The 22,260-nt window shown below is 39.7% G+C and overlaps 1 protein-coding gene and 1 long non-coding RNA gene across 2 annotated transcripts; both read right to left on the minus strand.

Annotated features, from left to right (window-relative positions):
* Positions 1-5,062: 5,062 nt before the first annotated feature.
* Positions 5,063-8,272, minus strand: LOC136180453 (uncharacterized). Its single transcript, XR_010667102.1, has 3 exons — positions 8,214-8,272; positions 8,042-8,123; positions 5,063-5,788 (listed from the first exon to the last, which is right to left on the minus strand). It is a non-coding gene; the product is annotated as an uncharacterized lncRNA (long non-coding RNA).
* Positions 8,273-11,759: 3,487 nt separating this feature from the next.
* Positions 11,760-15,360, minus strand: LOC136179265 (B-cell receptor CD22-like). The gene is made up of 6 exons (XM_065955275.1): positions 15,351-15,360; positions 14,323-14,592; positions 13,830-14,063; positions 12,594-12,678; positions 12,432-12,492; positions 11,760-11,966 (listed from the first exon to the last, which is right to left on the minus strand). Exons 1-6 carry the CDS (start codon positions 15,358-15,360, stop codon positions 11,760-11,762), a joined length of 867 nt encoding a protein of 288 aa, XP_065811347.1.
* Positions 15,361-22,260: the final 6,900 nt, after the last annotated feature.

The raw sequence follows: 22,260 nt of genomic DNA on the forward strand, positions 1-22,260 counted from the left end.
TGGATAACAGTGAGTTTTTTTAATCAATTAACACACTGACTGTCTACCTACCTGAGTCTTTTAATATCCGGTTTAAAGCAGGTAAGAAGCAAATCAGCCTCCAAAATAAAAGCTTCCCCCACAAAACAATAAGAAACAGATGAATGCAAAATAAGAATCTTCACAACAACAATTAACAATAAAGGTAAATACTTTTTAACTAGTAATACTTGTTTGATTTGTTGAAACCTGAGTCTTGTTAATGTAAAACTCATATTATTAATCCTGTAAAATAATTCATAATCACTTTAAAGGTGGACCACAGCAAGTCATTCACAAAGCTTAATACTAACATCATTTATCTGTTTTAAGTCATTTGTTAAATGCAGGTCTAGCTGCGTTCTTGAAGGAGTCTGTCCCGAGGATTCATTCTCAAAGTGGTTTCCTGTAAGGATTTCATTGGATGAGAGTAAACTAGAGGTTTCTTCGTCCATGTTTGTTGACTGTACTGTACAATGCAGCTGGATCTGCAGCTTGCTGACCACTGGTGCTGAGAAGAAGAAAGACATGAGATTATATGATAACAGGCCAACAGTGATCACAGTAAATGATGAAAACACAATAAACAGAATGATGAAAACAATAGTTTTGTGGTTAAAGATCATGTTATGTGAGGAGTTGTTTTACCTCTGGGCTGCACCGCCGCTGTTAAAGTTAACCACAGAGTACTCAACCATCTCCTCTTGTTCTCCTTCTTCTTCTTCCTTCTTCTTCTTCTTGTGTCTTTGGGGTTTAACTGGTTGGATGTTGGAGTAGAGAGGATCAGCCTGGTTCCTGGAAAAGTCGACAGTGGCATATTGAAGCTCATCCTGCTCCTCTGCTGGTTGTATCTGTGAACACCGGACAACACAGAGTATTCAATTATTTACAGACAGACTTTTGAAAGACAGGATTCAAGGCTTGAGTTATTTACAGAGACAGAAGTTGTAATTTTACTGAAAGCAAAAGAGGGAACTTGAGACTTGAATCAGAAACCAATCCTGTTTTTGGTGTTTCATTAAAAGCAGTTCATAATGTTATGGTTTGCCTTGTTGAATGCTGATGATCCTTGGGTGTCTTTATCATGGCCAGGAAAGCAACGCAACCCAAAAGGTCTCACTTTCCTTTTTTGGGGAGCTCTCAGAAAATCATCAGTTTTTTGGAAAAACCCAACATGTGAAGCACCAGGATGGAGAGAGCAAAAGCTTAAGCACTTACAGCAAACAAATAGGACAAACATTGCTGTAGGCAAACAAATCAAACACTATGTCAAGAGTTCAACCGTCCCTGATTCATAAATTCAGAGACTTCCTCACCTGTTCACTGTTCTCTGGTCTGTCTCCGGGCTCAGACGGTTGCTTGCAGGCCCTCTTCTTTCTGGTGAGGTGCATTCAAATAGAAAAGTAAACCATATTGTTGTTTGTGAGGGTACAATGCATTAATCATGAACAAGTATTTGCTGAAAAAGAACTGCTCACATGATCCATATGACGACAAAGATGAGTATGATAATGAGGAAAATAGCAGGAACTGTCACAGCAGTCGTCAGTTTCCATCCTCCTGCTGAAACAGACAGAGACAGAAAGTTAACCTTACAAGTAAAAACACGTCATGAACACATTCTTACAACTTATTGTAATTTCTTTTGGTGAAATTGAAAAAGAAATAAGACCCAAACGAAGGACAAACACCCTGTTACTGTTAAAAACAGACTACGATACTCACTTTTGACATTTATCAAAAACATTATTGTGACAAAGACTTAAAAATGTAACGTTTAGTTCAGCATCTCAAAACTACTCAACCAGGCATGCAACAGGAGGGAACTTCATTTTACCTAAAGCAAGAACCAACTCAATTAAACAAACAGTAAATGTTTTGAGCAATGCAGGAATGGAACTCACTTCAAAGATACATGAACTAAGAAAACAAGAAAACTAAATTCAAATGTTTATTAAAGCAGTATCTTTTGACCGAGTAAATTCATCTATTGCCATCCAACAAGCTATACATTTTATTTGATTTATGTTCCTCCTGTAACTCTTTGATTGTTCTATTTGCTTATTGTTTATGTGTGTGTATGTTTAGACAGATGCATTTTGCAGGTACATGTATATATATTCTTTAACTCATCAGTAGATTGTGTACAGAGGAACTGAACGGGTTCAAATGTCACTGCCATGGATTGAACAATCGTATGATCATAATTTCCTAGAAGCTGTCCTCACCCTGTCATTGTGTTCATGTTTTGTCTTGCTGTTAGTCCTGTAATGTTATGTGTTAGGATGAAAGCTGTGTATTGAATGCTGTTTATGTTAATGAGTGTTATGTTGGTTTTAAGTTGTAAGATGACACAGTTACACTGTAATGGGTGTTGTGGACCTCAGGAAGAAAAGCTGCAGCATTGCTGTAATCCAGGTCCGCCTTCCCCTCGTGCCTCAGTGTTGCAGAGGTACTGTCAGCCAAACCTTAACCTGATATCCTAAGAAACTAAACTGAACTAAACTGAACCCCTCTCGGAGTCTCTGGAAGGCGTCCTGGGAAGAATTCAATCGAGGAAGTCTTTAGTTATACCAAGAGACTGACTAATGGAGAACCTTTACGGAGGTCTATTGGGTGGCCTTCCCGACTGAATCAGAGTGTTGTTATTCCTTTAGACCGCTGTTCCTGTCATAGAGTCATATGACCTGTGAAACAGTGTGGGTGAAGCTTACCTGCCACAACAGTCAGATGTACAGTGGAGTTATGACGTCCTCTGGTATTTTGGGCGATACAAATATAATGCCCACTGTGTTCAGGACTTGTGTTGTTTATGTTAAAAATCTGTCCTGAAGCTGTTGGTGAGTCTTCATCCTCCTTGAACCAGGTGTAATTAGCTGCTGGGTTAGCATCACTGCTACAGGTCAGAGTCACTGAACTGCCCTCCACTATCTCAGCAGAGGGACTCACTGACACAGAGGGAAGCTTTGGAGCATCTGGAGGAGAAAACATCTGTTTTAATTTCTCCTCAACATTAAAATGTTTGAATTGTCAAGATGAAAAAACAGAGCTCAGTGGGCTTTAGCTGCAGACTGTGAGTGTGAAGTAGAGCTAGAGGAAGCAGATATGATCAGCAAATTAAACCTTCAAATGAGAAATCAGCTCAATGTTGCTTTTCAAAGAAAATGTTTTTCACTCACATTTCACTTCAACTTTGACGTATCCAGATGTCCTCTCTCCCAGATCATTCTTAGCTTTACAGTAATACCTTCCAGAGTCAGAGGACTGAACTGAGCTGAAGACGAGCTCTGATTCTTTACTGAGTTCATGACCGTTCACCTTGTACCAGGTGTATTCAGGTGCTGGGTTAGCATCACAGCTACAGGTCACAGTCACTCTACTGTTCTCTCTGATTTCACCAGCAGGACTCACAGACGCTGAACAAACTGATGGAGCATCTTGAGGAGAGAAGAATAAAAATATAACTGAAGTGACCAAAGAAGAATGAAGTGGAATAAAGTGCTGAGGGTGCAGATTGAAACCAGCTGACAACCCCTCCCTCGATGCTCCCCTCTTCACCTGCAGAGTTTACAACAATCATTAAAGCTCAGCGTACTCTGTACGATTGTTTGAAATTCATGGAGGAATGTCGACTCACACTGTACGAGTGAAATCAGGACAGAGCATTCACCATCATCAATAGATCTGTCTCATATGCACGACTCAAATACACACATGCCCAAAAAACACTTTCGCGCACGTACGCACACACACACACACACACACACACACACACACACACACACACACACACACACACACACACACACACACACACACACACACACACACACACACACACACACACACACACGCTAACTAGCAGCTAAATAATAACAAGTGTTCCCTCTCAGCTGGAGGTCTGCAGATATTTCCTGCCATCGTTTCTTTTGGATTAAACAGGCGTGTCTACTGTTGCCATGGTGATTTAGGATGTTTTCTGTCAGTTTGCGCAGACACAATCAGGGGGGAAAAGTCCTGAAGTCGTGGGATCTGCGCATGGCTCTGCTATGTGAGTGTGGGCAGTCGTACAACCAAAATATCAAACGTGCCAGAAAATCATCCGACCAGTCTGAAGCAGCTGATCAGACAATGATAGGCTGTCGAGCCTCAGTGTACACTGCACAACTAACAACGGGAGATCAGGCAGAATGAAAAATCAGTCGACTCAAAGATTTTGATGAAATCGTCCTGAAATGGCTCAGAGTCGCCCGGCTTTAGTAGACTGAAGGCCCGCTCTAAAGCAGCCCTTTGTTCTGAGTCTTCTGGTTTATTATAGAAACATGTGAAGCATTGTGAACTTTGTGAAGTGCAGACATAAACAATCATTAACATTACAAACTTTTAAAGTAATTAAACTCAAGTAAAAATATTTTAAATCGTCACATTAAAGTCCTGATTAAATCTCACACACTGGTCCTTTAACTTGAATCTGTCAAAGAGACTATAGTAGTGTGTTTATTTGTAGGTGAGAGTTTCTTCTTTACACATAATATCTTATAAGAACATTTCTGCTGTTTCACTCACATTTCACATTGATAGAGACGTATCCAGACCTCTTCCTCCCCAGCTTGTTCTCAGATTTACAGTAATACTCTCCAGAGGCCGAGGGTTGAATGTAGTTGAAGACCAGCTGTGCTCCTTCATGAAGGTATTGAAATATCTGATTTCTCTTGTACCATTTAAAAGTAGCTGCTGGGTTAGCATCACTGCTACAGGTCAGAGTCACTGAACTGCCCTCCACTATCTCAGCAGAGGGACTCACTGACACAGAGGGAAGCTTTGGAGAATCTGGAGGAGAATCAGAGAGACCTTTGTCATCCACATCAGATGATGATGATGAACATATTACATTCTAACTTAGCTTTTGGTTTTGAAATTGAGGCTCATGACAGCTGAATAAAGGTTTTTTTTTTTACATTGAAACAGATAAACAGGACACTATGAAAAATCTAAATAAATAACAAATACCACTGAGGTACATGCTGCTATGAGGCACCATTTAATAGTTTAAAGATTCCATCTGATGGTGTGAATCAGTGAAGACTGTAAATAAACTCACACACTGGAGGAGACGGGCACTTCTCATGTCCTGATAGAGCACAGGAGTAACTGTCTGTCTGAAGAAGCTGCTCTGGTGAATAATAAGATGAAGTGCTATGTTTGAGTTTCTGTCCGTTCCTGAACCAGATGTAGGAGGTTTGACTGGAAAGTCCACTGAGACACTGAAAGAGCAGAGCCTTATATGGTCTGCTCACCTTCACCTGGAGATCTGAACATGTGAAGAAACGTCAACTGTTTTCACAAAACATGCACATATTAAAACATGTATTTATAATGTATTAGAAACAGTGAGCTCAGAAATATTGAGGTGAAAGATTACCTGTGACTGACAGAGTGACCCCAGAGTGACCATGATAACTGTCTTTGTTTATTATGAATCTAAACCTGTACACAGTCGAGTCTGTCTCTCTCAGGTTTGTGATTCTCAGAGTGCATTTGTTCCCATCACAGATATTCTTCACACGACCTGAATACTCTGAGTCTGTTTCTACATCTTTGTAATGAAAACCATCTTTTCTCAACCAGAATGTTTTCTGAAGTGAGTTAACTTCTCCTTTTGTCCTCTCTGGGTATGTGAAGGTGCAGTTCATCTCCACAGTTGATCCTTTATAAGCACAGATCTGAAGAGAAGAGTAAGTCACTCTCCAGCTGTCCTGACCCTGAACCACTGTAACACAGAGCACATCAGGAAACAACCATCAACATCCATAACTTTAAAAAGAAAAATGAAAGAGGCTTGTATCAAAACAGGAAGTAAAGCACCGTTAACATAAAACAGTATAATAACTACAATAAAAGCATAACATATTTAAAATGTAAAATAATGGAACTTCAAACATGTGATTAAAGATATGATTAATCATAAATGTGTAATTGTTTGAAAGCCCTAGTGCAGGGGTCTCCAACAGGTAGCTCGGAGCAGGCAGGTTTAAAGTAGCTCACCTATAGGTTGACCGACTGTGTTAAAAAAATAAAAATAAAAATAAATCAGTGAATGTACCTCTTCCCACTATTCATATATTTGGCCCATTAAAACAAGTGTAAAGAAGTAATGTTTTCTTGGACATTGATGTGAATTCTCAGCAACATAGCTTACAATAAGAAGTGTAAAATATTCATGTTTTTTTCTTGGACCTTGATGTGAATTTAAGATTCTTGATAAGCATTGGCTTTTTGCAATTTCACACGTGTACAAACAGCAGCTTCATTCAGCTGATGTTAATGAATGCAAGAGATTTGATGCAAGTTAAGCTTGGCCACTTTCATTTTTTCAAAGAAGCTCTCAGATGAAGAAAGGTTGGAGACCCCTGCTCTAGTGTAAAAATAGACTGTATGTTAAAATTGACGGTGCAACGGCTGCAGTCAAAGGAGAAAGATTTAGAGCGCCCCCTGCTGACTGGCTGCAGTATAGGTCAAACTCCAACCTCCTCCATGATAACAGAAAGGCCATGGGGGTCAACAATGAAATCTAAATGCATGCATCTGTTCTTCTGTTGACTGAACACACCTGAGGGATTTTTATGTTTCTCTGTACGTTAAATGTTTTCGTTAGAGGAAGTAGCGTGACGTCTTCCAGTGGATCCCTACTACGCAGACTCTGGTTGCAAATATGCAATATGTAAGCGCCCATCATGAGGATAATTTGGCTTCATCTTGTTCAACAGAAGGAGCCTGAGGGATGTTGTCCATTTGTATATACAGTTAAAGGAAGAGTAGAAGATGTTCACTTGTTTCTACAGTTAATCTGCAAGTCGTTGAGACCAGACATCATCCAGTCTGAAGGTGTAGAGAACGTTAAATGTGTTATTTAGACCTGTGAACTTTACGGTTGTAAGAGGACGTATTGATTATCAGAGAGAAGAACGTCACTTTAGAGATGTTATATTTAGAGGGTAATCCCTCTCCTTCACCATTGTAGGATGAAAAGACAGTTTTATGTATTTTTGATGTGGCTGGGTCAATAATGCTCGTTTAGGAAGTGAAGGGCAAGAAATTCTTCATCATCCAAACATCGGTGAGTGCTAACAAGCTAACATAAGTTAAGGTTAGCTGACGATAGTATCTGGGTCTCTGTCAGTCAGTGTTCTGGGGCAGTAATGTTCGTTAAAGGCAGGAATATTTAGATCAAGTTAACACAATCTTTAATGTCATGATGAGGAGAAGTCTGTTCTTTTGTTCCCTCACAGGGACAGCAGAGCGTCTAACAGCATTAATCCACAATCTCCTCCTCTCTGGGTTTTCTTTCAAACATTCTGTAGAAGAACAACCCGGGCTCGTCTCCTCGTCGGTTAGTGCATCACATTCAACAACAACTGTCTCTCATTTGAAACATGGAAAAATTAAACTGATAAAAAAACACTGAGACCAATAACTTCTCAGTAGCGTTCAGCTACAGAGTCTTTATCGCCCGCCAGGTGGGCGGTTCCATAAGCGTGTGATGTCATGTGAAAACTATGAATTGATTATTAAAGACTTTTTGCCATACTTGGATGGTCTGTGGTAAGTTTGCTGTTGAAGTAAGTGTGAAGACTTTAAAAAAAGCAGAACTATGAGGTGTGAGAAACAGAGCAGACACTCATACTTAAAAATACGATCTTAAAAGCTGTCAACGCATCATGGAAACAAGTTTCCATCCAAAAAATGTTAAAAAGGATAAAAAATACATGTCGATAGAAACTGTATGAAAGATTCTGAAAACAAACTGCTTAAGAAATAATATGAAAAAGGCGATCCAACTAAAGATCTTCCTGTTAGACATTAAAACAGATATACAATGATATACATTAAAACTGTGTTTATAGTGTTTCTGAGAACATTTCCTGTAACATCAAGCACACTTTTCAGTCTGCATTAATCAGTCCCACATCTCCTCAGATTTCCCTCTTTAGATTAAATGAATGTAACTGTAGATATGAAGTACCTGACACAGAGAGGAGGAGGACGATAAATCCACTCACTGCTGCAGTTAAAGTCATCGCTGCTCCTCTCATCTCTCTGTGTGACTTTAGGGACAATAAAACATGTTAGCAGATTAATAAGAACACAGCAGGACTCAAACAGTATCAGACATGTTGATAAATTATTCTACTTACAGTGAAGAAGGATATCGTCTGAGAGAAGACTGTCCTCCTCTGCAGTGAGTGAACAGAAGACAGATATCAGGCTGTTTTTAACGCCTACATTTCCTTCCTCTTTAGATGATTAACATATATGATCAGTCAAACAGGAAGAACTCACATCACAAAGAAGTCCTATTGGTACCAAACTTGTTTTAGGGCAAACTTATTTTTTTTACAGGACATAAAAACTGAACAAGGGGTTATCTTCAAAATGTGAGACCCTTGGGTGCAGGAGCATCAACACTGGGGTAGCCCGACTGGTGCACTGACTGACGCAATAAATAATAATAAATGATTTACCTTTAAAAATAAACTATTAAAATTCACCTGTTATATCTCAGTCATAAAACAAAATAATGGAAACATAAATACATTTTTAGCTTCATTCTTTATTGACACAAAAATAAGATGTATGCTAAAAGTCCAAATTTAAAGTACTTACCATTTGCACACAGTCAAACTTGCAAGATTACATGAATTAGCAATGTGTTGGTCCTGTACATGCTAGTTACTTCATTGCAAGTATGACAGTGTGCATTACCGTCCTATGCACCGGTCTTGTGAAATAGATATGCAAAGTATTTATTATTATTATTTTAACTATTTATCAAACAATTAAAAATGATTCATTGATTCAGGAGCCTTAAAAAAGAGAAGAGTCAGTTTTATCATTAGTCTCAGCTCTGACAGGGTGAATAGCCAATCACAGTTCAGGATAATTTTTTTTTTTTGGGGGGGGGGGGTACTCATGAGCTGGTCAAGTGGATTAATCATAGAAAGATAAAATAGATTTCATAGGAATATTTTGCAGCAGAACAGACTTCAAAAAGAAGCATGCTGAGAACAATCTTTTTTATTTTATTTATAAATTTATTTTTGAATCCCACTAATCTTTGTACAGTCCTGTACAGTTCATCTGTGCACTGAGGCAGGATGTTTAATAGTCTGCAGCTGAGTTGAACCAAGGGCTAGAGTTCAGGGAGCAGAAAAGTTCAGGTGGGCGGCAGGGCAGAGGGAGAGCAGGAACCTGAAGGGCATTAGCGCAAATAGTTCAGGAGGGAGGATGGGAGGCCGACCAAACGGTGAGAGCAGTTTGGGAAGGCGGCGGCTAGGAGATTTCTGTCTTGCCGTCAACGTAAAAACATGGGCAGGTATAGGCCAGGCCACTGACAGGCCCAAAAGAGTGGGCAGGGCCTACAACAGGGATGCAGTTGTTGGCAGGGCCTCCCACTGGGACACAGCAATGGACAGACATGCCAATGGGGAACCAGGCCTCAACAGGAACGTTAAGAGGGCTGGAGCTGAAGATGCTCTGGCAGGACAGGAGCACAGGCTGAGGTTCTGGGGCACAGGTTGGCTGAGGTTCTGGGACACAGGTTGGCTGAGGTTCTGGGGCACAGGTTGGTTGAGGTTCTGGGACACAGGTTGGCTGAGGTTCTGGGGCACAGTTTGGCTGAGGTTCTGGGACACAGGTTGGCTGAGGTTTTGGGACACAGGTTGGCTGAGGTTCTGGGACACAGTTTGGCTGAGGTTCTGGGGCACTGGGTGGTCTCAGGCTCTTGAAAGCATGAAGGCTGGGTCATTTGGAAGCACGGGGGCAGAGTTACTGGGAAGCACAGGTACTGGGTCACTGGGAACCCTGTTAGCTGAGGCTCTTGGAAGTGGGAAGGATGAGGCTCGCACACCAGTTGCTGAGTCTGAGGCTTTGAATGGCAAACCAGCTGCTGGGACTGTGGAGACTCAGGGAAGCTGGGTAACGAAGACTCGGGGGTGTTGCTCGATGGATTATACATATTATATCATAAATTAAATGATAAATTAAAATGTTTATTTATCCCATTTAGGGAGCACTGAATGATGAAGCCTGAATGTGAGAATAAAAGCCTCTCCACTAGAGGGCAGTGAAACATCAGAGAGTCAGAGTCAGGACATTTACATTTTGTCATTCATCTCTGATTGTTTGGAAAAATGAAATTTACATTTGATCCCTTTTTACATTGTTTGCAGAAGTATTTCATTGAAATTTGGTTCAGGAAGTGTAAACATTTTACATTACTCATTTACATCTGTGACACATTACAAGAGAACCATTTAAGTAAAACTTGTAAGTGAATAAAAGCAAGGATATAAGCAACAGGTGAACTAACTACAGACATTTAGATGAATGCCAAACGTGTGGTGACAGTACAACCTTTGTGCTCGGTGTGTTTCTGCTCTCTTACCGACACCACACACAGGCTACAGGTGCATTTAAATCTGACCACCTGGAATGGGCATGGTAGCTGTAGCAAACCCAGCTACAGCAATTGATGAATCCTTTATCTGTTGGTTTATGTTACTTTACTTTTTTGCTTCATGCTGTGCAATAACTCACAAACAAACCGTAAGAGCTGTACATAAAACACAACAGAAAGACAAACTTTATAAACATGCAAATAACCATTAAACCCAAAACAGAGAAAAGGACCATAAATATTTATAATATTAACACATAACAAGAGATAAGGTATAAAAATAGATAGTCAGGTTAATTTAGAACATTTTTACCAAGTCAAACAACAAAGTTAAAGAACCATATTAATAACATTTACTAACTACACCAAAGAATATATATAAATCACGTATTGATAACTATAGGCCTTAAATACACGTAAAATGAGCAATTAAATTTAGCAAAAAAATCAACATAATAACTACATTTAACAGGACTCAATTAACCAAGGTCTAAGGGCGAGCGAATGAGATAGCATGGCTGAGCTGAAGGCTAGCACGCTTAAATAAATCACTGAAAACATCATAAAGATTACAAAGGTTGTACCTTGTACACCTTCCAGCTGGTTGCTAAAATGTGAGGGCGTGGATAACAGTGAGTTTTTTTAATCAATTAACACACTGACTGTCTACCTACCTGAGTCTTTTAATATCCGGTTTAAAGCAGGTAAGAAGCAAATCAGCCTCCAAAATAAAAGCTTCCCCCACAAAACAATAAGAAACAGATGAATGCAAAATAAGAATCTTCACAACAACAATTAACAATAAAGGTAAATACTTTTTAACTAGTAATACTTGTTTGATTTGTTGAAACCTGAGTCTTGTTAATGTAAAACTCATATTATTAATCCTGTAAAATAATTCATAATCACTTTAAAGGTGGACCACAGCAAGTCATTCACAAAGCTTAATACTAACATCATTTATCTGTTTTAAGTCATTTGTTAAATGCAGGTCTAGCTGCGTTCTTGAAGGAGTCTGTCCCGAGGATTCATTCTCAAAGTGGTTTCCTGTAAGGATTTCATTGGATGAGAGTAAACTAGAGGTTTCTTCGTCCATGTTTGTTGACTGTACTGTACAATGCAGCTGGATCTGCAGCTTGCTGACCACTGGTGCTGAGAAGAAGAAAGACATGAGATTATATGATAACAGGCCAACAGTGATCACAGTAAATGATGAAAACACAATAAACAGAATGATGAAAACAATAGTTTTGTGGTTAAAGATCATGTTATGTGAGGAGTTGTTTTACCTCTGGGCTGCACCGCCGCTGTTAAAGTTAACCACAGAGTACTCAACCATCTCCTCTTGTTCTCCTTCTTCTTCTTCCTTCTTCTTCTTCTTGTGTCTTTGGGGTTTAACTGGTTGGATGTTGGAGTAGAGAGGATCAGCCTGGTTCCTGGAAAAGTCGACAGTGGCATATTGAAGCTCATCCTGCTCCTCTGCTGGTTGTATCTGTGAACACCGGACAACACAGAGTATTCAATTATTTACAGACAGACTTTTGAAAGACAGGATTCAAGGCTTGAGTTATTTACAGAGACAGAAGTTGTAATTTTACTGAAAGCAAAAGAGGGAACTTGAGACTTGAATCAGAAACCAATCCTGTTTTTGGTGTTTCATTAAAAGCAGTTCATAATGTTATGGTTTGCCTTGTTGAATGCTGATGATCCTTGGGTGTCTTTATCATGGCCAGGAAAGCAACGCAACCCAAAAGGTCTCACTTTCCTTTTTTGGGGAGCTCTCAGAAAATCATCAGTTTTTTGGAAAAACCCAACATGTGAAGCACCAGGATGGAGAGAGCAAAAGCTTAAGCACTTACAGCAAACAAATAGGACAAACATTGCTGTAGGCAAACAAATCAAACACTATGTCAAGAGTTCAACCGTCCCTGATTCATAAATTCAGAGACTTCCTCACCTGTTCACTGTTCTCTGGTCTGTCTCCGGGCTCAGACGGTTGCTTGCAGGCCCTCTTCTTTCTGGTGAGGTGCATTCAAATAGAAAAGTAAACCATATTGTTGTTTGTGAGGGTACAATGCATTAATCATGAACAAGTATTTGCTGAAAAAGAACTGCTCACATGATCCATATGACGACAAAGATGAGTATGATAATGAGGAAAATAGCAGGAACTGTCACAGCAGTCGTCAGTTTCCATCCTCCTGCTGAAACAGACAGAGACAGAAAGTTAACCTTACAAGTAAAAACACGTCATGAACACATTCTTACAACTTATTGTAATTTCTTTTGGTGAAATTGAAAAAGAAATAAGACCCAAACGAAGGACAAACACCCTGTTACTGTTAAAAACAGACTACGATACTCACTTTTGACATTTATCAAAAACATTATTGTGACAAAGACTTAAAAATGTAACGTTTAGTTCAGCATCTCAAAACTACTCAACCAGGCATGCAACAGGAGGGAACTTCATTTTACCTAAAGCAAGAACCAACTCAATTAAACAAACAGTAAATGTTTTGAGCAATGCAGGAATGGAACTCACTTCAAAGATACATGAACTAAGAAAACAAGAAAACTAAATTCAAATGTTTATTAAAGCAGTATCTTTTGACCGAGTAAATTCATCTATTGCCATCCAACAAGCTATACATTTTATTTGATTTATGTTCCTCCTGTAACTCTTTGATTGTTCTATTTGCTTCTTGTTTATGTGTGTGTATGTTTAGACAGATGCATTTTGCAGGTACATGTATATATATTCTTTAACTCATCAGTAGATTGTGTACAGAGGAACTGAACGGGTTCAAATGTCACTGCCATGGATTGAAAAATCGTATGATCATAATTTCCTAGAAGCTGTCCTCACCCTGTCATTGTGTTCATGTTTTGTCTTGCTGTTAGTCCTGTAATGTTATGTGTTAGGATGAAAGCTGTGTATTGAATGTTGTTTATGTTAATGAGTGTTATGTTGGTTTTAAGTTGTAAGATGACACAGTCACACTGTAATGGGTGTTGTGGACCTCAGGAAGAAAAGCTGCAGCATTGCTGTAATCCAGGTCCGCCTTCCCCTCGTGCCTCAGTGTTGCAGAGGTACTGTCAGCCTAACCTTAACCTGATATCCTAAGAAACTAAACTGAACTAAACTGAACCCCTCTCGGAGTCTCTGGAAGGCGTCCTGTGAAGAATTCAATCGAGGAAGTCTTTAGTTATACCAAGAGACTGACTAATGGAGAACCTTTACGGAGGTCTATTGGGTGGCCTTCCCGACTGAATCAGAGTGTTGTTATTCCTTTAGACCGCTGTTCCTGTCATAGAGTCATATGACCTGTGAAACAGTGTGGGTGAAGCTTACCTGCCACAACAAGCAGATGTAAGGTGGAGTTATGACGTCCTCTTGTGTTCTGCGCTTCACAGTAATATCTCCCACTGTGATCAGCACTGAAGGTAGAGATGGTGAAGATCTGTCCTGAAGCTGTTGGTGAGTCTTCATCCTCCTTGAACCAGGTGTAATTAGCTGCTGGTTTAGCATCACTGCTACAGGTCAGAGTCACTGAACTGCCCTCCACTATCTCAGCAGAGGGACTCACTGACACAGAGGGAAGCTTTGGAGCATCTGGAGAAGATGTGTTAGCAGTGATTATTCTATGTTGAGGTATGCTACCACCATAGCACAGAGTAATTAAATCATAAAGTGTGAATAACTTTGTGTAGCAACATTTTAGCTGTTGATGGTCTGAAACATATTTCACAAAACTCAAATTTTACCTCAGCTACAGATTGTAGCTTAGTGTGAATGAAATTCAAGAGACGGGAGAGATAAAAACTGTTTGTCATTTTTCACTCACATTTCACATCAGAGATAAAGTGTTCAGATGTTCTCCTCCCCAGATCGTTCTCAGCCGCACAGTAAAACTCTCCAGAGTCAGACGACTGGACGGAGCTGAAGACGAGCTCTGGTCCTTTACTGAGAGGTTGAAAGTCTGGGTTCCCATTCTTCTTGTACCAGGTATAATTAGCTGCTGGGTTAGCATCACTGCTACAGGTCAGAGTCACAGTACTGTTCTCCACTATCTCAGCAGATGGACTCACTGACACAGAGGGAAGCTTTGGAGCATCTGAGGAAGACATCAGGAGACATTACTCAAAGATAAGAACATTTGATCATAGATACATGTTCATTTTTATCTAGATGTCTTTATGTTCCTTTTTCATTCATCTTTCTGTCACAGTGACTGTAAAGTGCTGACCATGGAGCCTGATTTTACTTCTTTTTTATTTTGTCTTGTCATCAATTCTGTGCAGTCTATGTAACAAACTGTTAAACAAAGGCCATGCAATTCCACTTTATCTTGAGGAGTCTTTTTCTAAAACATTGAATATGTGTTAATCGTTTTAGCTTTTGCTTCATCACTGATATCTTCACGAGACTGAAGCTTAATCTTTGGTTGCTTTTGTACTCAGATTCTGTTTTAACTCTGTTGTGATCATTTGAAAATTGTTACCGAGCAGTTTAATATTACTCATTTGTAAACAGAGTTAAAGGAGCAGTATGTTACTCTGACCCCTAGTGTTTAAAATGGGTACTGCAGTCCAAATTCTAAACATTGAGCTGTCTCCCCCCCCCCCCCCCCCCCCTCCTCTCTAGAGTGGATGCTCACTCAGGTCACCATGTGGTGGACTCTGAAGCTTCAGTGTTTATCCAGCTCTGCATGGGTCTGTAAACCTTTCTGTGTTCTAACCTCTCTCCATTTTTCAAAAGCATCTCCAATATTGATCCTAGTTTGAGCACGTTTCTGCTCGTGGAGCTTATTAGAAACATGCAGAGGCTTTTTAGGTCGGGTACAATCACTTCTATCTGAACCACTTCTCTTGCCCGCTTCCATCGCTGCAACACCTGTTGGTTTTCCGTTCCACACCACTTCAACATCGCTTGTTTCCTCAATGTCTGATGATATACTGAGGTCAGTTTATAATTTAATTCAGGAAATATTTTACACATTGGACTTTTAAATCTATAAGATTCCAGCAGGGTTTTAAGGGAACTTAAAGTGTAAGTGTGCTGTGGCGTTAGTCTTTAAGTGTGTTTTGTGATTTAGTCAAGTTTACTCACACACTGAAGGAGAGGGGAATCGATCATGTCCGTTTAAGGCACAGGAGATTTCATCCTCAAGATAAAACCAGCCTTTATAGGTAGAAGTCACAGCTCTGGTTATTTTATGTTTGTTCCTGAACCAGACGTATGAGAGACGACCGACTTCACTGCAGCTGCTGTGACACGTCATCTCCACCTCAATGGAATGCTGATCGGCTCTTATCCTTTTAACCTGAACCTGTAACGCTGGATATGGAGGAAAAAAAAGTGAATTGTCTCTGTTCTAAAAAGAGAGAGATTAGATTTAGATGCACATCATTTGAACTTCCACAATATCTAGAAGTCAAAGCAAGAAAACTAAGAGTCTGTGGCCACACAGCCTTTATTCTGACAAAAGCTCCAACAGAGAACTTGGATTAAAATGCCTTTTTTTGGTCTGACTCAGTCAGCGCACACAAATTAGGCGTCTTTTCTATTATGATCATTTCTGTCTGACATACTTTACAGCTTGGTGTAAAACCGAGCCTAAACAAGCTTCCCCTCTTCAGATTGTCTTTAGGTAACGTTTGTTAAGAATTAGGGCTCTTCAAATAAAAATTGGTTTCCAAAGAAAAGAAAAGGACAAAAGCTTCTACCTGAAGAGTTCAAAGATTTGAAACTAAAAAACTCAGAGAAGCTGCTAAAAGGTTGGATTGCTCTAAATCGTTGGTTCTCAACTGGTCTCGCCTCAAGACCGAATATCAACTATGAGGAAGTGTAAACCAAATCATCTGATATTTGTCAACCAATGAGATGTATTTAAATGTTGTGCAGTTTGGACCTCAGATGGTACAAAACATGTTTAAAGCACTCATAGACTTTTTGGCACACTTTATGTTTCCAAACACAAATTCACAACCCACTGAAAACGGCTCTGCGACCCACTTTGTGGTCCCGACCCACCAGTTCAGAACCACTGCTCTAAAGTAAAAGACGCTGAGTGGTGACATTCATCACAAAGGCTCTCTTATCATTAACACACAAGCATGACCTGTTTGTTCATATAAAACAGTGAGTACAAACTGATAGTGATGAGTTCAGGTTCTGTGTTTGTGTGTCTCCATGGCTCTGCGTTCATTAGTACCTGTGACAGTCAGAGTTGTTCCAGGTAAACTGCTCCTCCATTCAAAGCTTCTTGTTGTAAAGTTGAAACGATGCTGGGCTGAATCGCTCTCTCTCAGGTCAGAGATTCTCAGAGTGGAGCGTCCACTCTCTCTTTCAGAGACCTGAACACGATTTGACTGATACCAATGCTGACTATGTTCAGGACTGAACCAGAACTTTGAAGTGACCGCTTCATGACCGTTGTAAGTACAATAAATGTCCACTGATGAGCCTTTGGGTGCACAGATGGTTCTGACATCGTACTTTACTCTGTTACAGGTTTCACCATGAACACCTGGAAAATTAAACAAATCATTTAAAACAGAGTAAAAACTCACAAGAGAAAAAAAACAAGTAGTTACACGTCTCCACCACCAGATGTTGTTTTGTTCGAAGCAGATTGTGAAGTTAACTCACACACTGGAGGAGAGGGGAAATCCTGGTGCCCCTGTAAAGCACAGGAATAGCTGTCTGCATTATTAAAGTTTCTGAGTAAGTCGAGGATGTTTTTCTGGGGATTTTCTCTCCATTCTTGAACCAAATGTAGGAGGAATGAGGAGGGAGAGTACAACTGCTGACACACGTCAGATCTGCCCAAGAAGAAGAATATCTATATGTGCCCACATGAAGATCTGGATCTGTGGAGAGAGAACAGAGAGGAAATTTCACACTGTCTATATTTATATGCACAAATATAAAAGAAGACATTGATATTGTTGTTTTATTGTTTTTAAAATAATCAACAAATGAATGAAAACATTACCTGTGAGGGACAAAGTGACTCCGGGATCACCAGTATAACTTCCATCTTGATGGTTTGTTATGAACCTGAACTTGTAAACAGCTGAGTCACTATTTCCCACATTTGTGATTGTCAGAGTGCAGTCCTTCGATTTAGAACTGTAGGTCACACGACCTGTGTACTGTGAGTCTGTTTGCAGATCTACAGGTTCTCCATCCTGGACTTTAGTAAACCAGAAGGACTTCTGAACTGTAGTAGACTGATAATTGAATCGCGATGGGTAGCTGTAGGTGCACCTTAGTACGACTGTTGATCCTCTTAAGGCACAGACTTTAGTAGAGGAGTAAGTCACTCCCCAGCCAGCCTGACCCTGAATCACTGTAAAATAGAGCACATCAAGAACCACAGTTACAGTAAGAGCAGCATCATGAGTCAAACCTTCATTCATAGTGGAGGTGCTTCAACTAGTACGACTACACCTGATGTCAGAGTGAGACAAAGCTAGCAGCTATCCTAATAAAGTAGAAAAGGTCAAGTCTCTTTGTGCAGAAGTTACTATTTACAGTCTGCCTAACATGATTCTTCATGCTGCTGTGGTGGTCGTGAAAGGTGAACAAACCTACCCATAATTCTCTGAGATACTGGCTAATTTAGCTGGTTTAATTACAAATAAGACTGTTTCCTGTTTTTCTATAAGTTGCACAAAAAACAAGTGAACCCAGACCCCCCTTTTCAAGCGATCCAGATATGATTGTTTGGTCTGCACCAGGGTTTGATTGACAGCTTTCACACCAGCACAAACTTGCTACAGACTCAAGATATTTTGAACTGAACCAAACAGGCTAGATGTGAAAACGCCTGAAGAGGCTCTTCACACATTTCATTAACATCCGTCTTTGTTGATCTGATGACAAGTGGATAGCCTTAATGCTCGGTGTGAACGCGCCCCAATGCCTCCTGAGGATGGGCTGAGTTCTGACAGCTCGGACCACATACAGACGTGGTGTGGCATGCATTTGTTCACATTGGATTGATAGTGTAAACACTCATGCGTCCACTGCAGCATTTAGGACCGCCCACTCAACTTAAAACCTGGGAGAACAACAGATTCTGTCCATGCAAAGTTTGAACGCCTGTACTAAGGTATTGTCCACTTGTTATACGATCACCCAGGGATGACAATGCAAGGTGTGAACACAATCTTAGACTGTTCAAACATCATTTGTCAATACTATTCAACCACCAACCAGACAGCAGAACACTTCATATATCCAAATGGTCATGCATGTACAGACTCTGCATTAATATACAGATATCTGTTATTGATAGAGGTTACTGCAAAAAGGAAAAGAGGCGGAGCAACAGTTGAAGACGTACAGCTGATCTCTATTAAAGACGATAAAGACGTGATATAGAGGGTGCAGCCAGGGGTCTCAGTGTCGAGAACATTTGTGTTTAAAACTGTTTTATGTGACCAGGAGGTAAAATAAATAAATATTAGAAGGGTGGAGTACATGAGAACTAAACTGTCTGCTCTGCTGAGTTGTTTCCTGTCCGTGATGAGGCGACAGCAGAGTGTGAATGGAATCTGCTGAGAAATGAGGTGTGAGCAAAAACTGTGATGGGTAGATAATAAAGAGAGAGACAGCATTTTCAAACTTGTGGGATTAGATGTTTAGCAATTCAGTTATTAACAAGATACTACTACCAATAATAATATATATAAGTATTGATATTAAAATATATTAAGGCTTATTTTAGGGTATTTTACGCCCCTATCCAGAGACAGGACAGTGGACAGAGTCAGAATCTGGAGGGAGAGAGAGCAGGAAACGACATGCAGGAGAGGAACCACAGGCCACAGACACAAACCCACCCGCCCGCCCACCCGGAGAACCACAGCCTCCACCAGGGCCGGCCCATGGCATAGGCAGTATAGGCAAATGCTAGGGGTGCCATCATCCATAGGGGGCGCCGCTGGCACCCATATGAATGCGGCAGAAAACTTGAAGATAAGAAAAAGAAATAGAAGGAAAAATGTGTTTAAATATCATTAAATATTATTTATCTAATATAATTTCCATGCTATCCTTTAATAATGATAGAAAAGAAGCCATGAAAACACAACTATCACATTTTTAAAAAGGCTCTATTTTCTTGTCTCCTGCTTGACGCGGCTCATCACAACAAAGCTGCTCGTTACCTGCTCCTTGTGGAGGACGAGGGCAGGTGACTTATTAGAATTGAGTGACACTGACCATACTTAATATCAATTAATTAACAATTAATATCACGTTTTTAAATGACCATAATGTAAACAACAACAAAGCCCTCAGGAGCCCAGGGACGAAAAAGAAGAAGAGGAGAAAAAATGTGAAAAAGACACAGAGGTAACGTGCTGCACGGATCAATTATCTGTTGTAGTTAAGCTAGCTTGTTATGGATGGATGATAGTAACGTCTGTGTTTCCTAGCTCCAGTTAACATCAGTTATTTCCACTTTATTAGGTTAAGATTATTCATGTTAAGAAAATAACCACTTTAAGAAATACACTTCTTCTTTTGTTCTAATGTTGTTTGGGACACAAAACCTACTTTTATATTTATTGACATCTTTGTGTATTTCGTTAACTTTCACCCTACTCGATTAAAAATGTTTATTTTCCTCCTCCTGTTGTCATTAATAGTTTTAAGCTCTTGCCTTTAGAGTATTGATGTCTAAGAGCATAAATGCATTTTGTGCATGAAGCCTCTCTCTGAATAGATCTGTGTGCATGCTGTAGGTCTGGTTAGGAAAATATTTACGCTCACATGAAAAACTATGCTGAGGTTTCTGTTCTGCTCTGAAGAGGAAATAATATTTTGTGTTCACACTATATTATAAAATGCCCACCGTTTCACAAATGCTCATCTTCTCTCTCCAGATGCAATCAAAATATTTAAATCCATCCCTGGGCCGTCTGTGTCCACTTCTGCTCCCTGCACTGTTTGATATTGTTTGTTCTATTACACTAGTTATTTGTATTTAATTATAAAAATTATTAGAGTTATTACCATTTTATTCATGTTTATTTAAAGTATTTTTTATTTTTAAATAAATAATTAATGTTAAATATAAAACTGTATGCCAGTTTTCTTTAAGTGGATGAATATAATATATTAGTGGTCAAACTGTCTACAATTTAAGGGGCAACCGCTGAAATCTTTCCTAGGGCACCAAAATGGTTAGGGCCTGCTCTGGCCTCCACACATGCACACCAACAACACCTTTCATTCTAATATCTACTGAAAAACATAAATCATCAACCAGAATGAATAACTATGGGGCACCACCCTCCACCAGGGACCAAAAACATGCTAACGGTCAGTTTGGAGGAATGCAGATCAACTATTTTAAAGAAAACATCTCAACACAACTCTTCCAGTTCAAATGGTGCATGATCCTTAAAGTTTATAATTTTAGGTTAAAGGAGTCTGCTGGACTTCCTATAAACAGAAACAGTCGTGACAGAAACTTCAATATTTTGTATTGAATTTAAAATGACATCTCCTCTGACTTTTTAAAGTCTGCTCTTTGCCTTGAAGTATAAATGTGGAAGTAAGTTACCTGGCACAGAGAGAAGGAAGACGACAAATCCACTCGCTGCTGCTGTTAAACTCATAGCTGCTCCTCTCATCACATCCATGAGACACACTGGTGTGAGGTCGTCACATTAAACTTTCTTCTTCTTAAAATGAGGATGTGGTCTTTTAAGACACTTAAAAAAAATGTTATAGTTAACTTGTGTTAAACAGAAAAAAGACCACACTCACCCTTCCTCTTTTTATGCATAAGTCAGAATAAGAGCAAGCCCTGACAGCTAAAAATATTTTCAGGACCTGGTATTTCAATGATATGTACGTATAATGATTTTAAAGTGTGTGCTGTTTACAAATGTTTCATCAAGTAGACTGTGCTGTGTTTTATAAGTAAAAATAGAACAGGTGTGTGATGTCTGATTTGGGGACAATACCTCTGTTGCTGCATTCAGGTGCTGCTCAGTGATCCAAGTTTACGAGTTGGGAAGTCGTTCTTCCGACTTCAGTGTGTTCGTGTGATTTCAGTTCAGAAAGTCTGAATGTTGTGACAACAGCACAAAACAGCGTTGATGCTACAAAGAAGAAGATCAGAGAAATGCTAGTTAGTTTAGTTTAGTTTAGAAACAGGGACAGCATAAAGAAAACAACAACATTAGTCTCAGAAGAGAAGAGATGCTTTGTATCAGATTTAGCTAGCTTATTTCCATCTGTTGTCCCTGGGCATTTACTGTTATGAGTTATATTTGAGCTGATATACATGATATATTTTGCCCCCCATGTCATAGAGATTCTGACGTCAAGTCGGGAAGTCGGGCACCTAATTCTTTTCTGAGTTTCCGAGTTGTTGTTGCGACTTGAGCAGGCGTTCATGTGCATTTTACAACTCGAAAACTTGTTTTTCCGATGTGTCCGACATCACATGAATGCACCATGTGACCCTACATGACAGGTATTTTGACGTGCACAAAGTCGTCTTATCTTGAGGGTAGATTCCTGGTTATCAATGTGATTGTTTTGAAACATTGGACAGTTATGGGCCTGTGTAATCCTTGTCAGTAATAGAGTGATATATCAGTTTTAAAGTTACATTAATCAACTTACTCCTTATTGTGAAACAGAGCTTTTTAACCCACAACCAGACATTCAGCCTGCATGGAACAACCTGTTGGGACGAACTGGGAAGGAAACAAGTTTAAAAGATTGGACCTGATGTGAAGGCTACAGCTGA

The sequence above is a fragment of the Labrus bergylta genome, chromosome 1, assembly GCF_963930695.1.
Source record: "Labrus bergylta chromosome 1, fLabBer1.1, whole genome shotgun sequence".
NCBI lineage: Eukaryota > Metazoa > Chordata > Actinopteri > Labriformes > Labridae > Labrus > Labrus bergylta.

What these genes read in the sequence shown, in the direction of transcription:
- LOC136179265 (XM_065955275.1), bottom strand. An exon ending in CTTTATCTCTGATGTGAAAT is followed by an intron (nt 14,064 to 14,322) that starts GTGAGTGAAAAA and finishes CCTCTGTGTCAG; the next exon opens with TGAGTCCCTCTGCTGAGATA. An exon ending in TTTGTCGTCATATGGATCAT is followed by an intron (nt 12,493 to 12,593) that starts GTGAGCAGTTCT and finishes GCACCTCACCAG; the next exon opens with AAAGAAGAGGGCCTGCAAGC.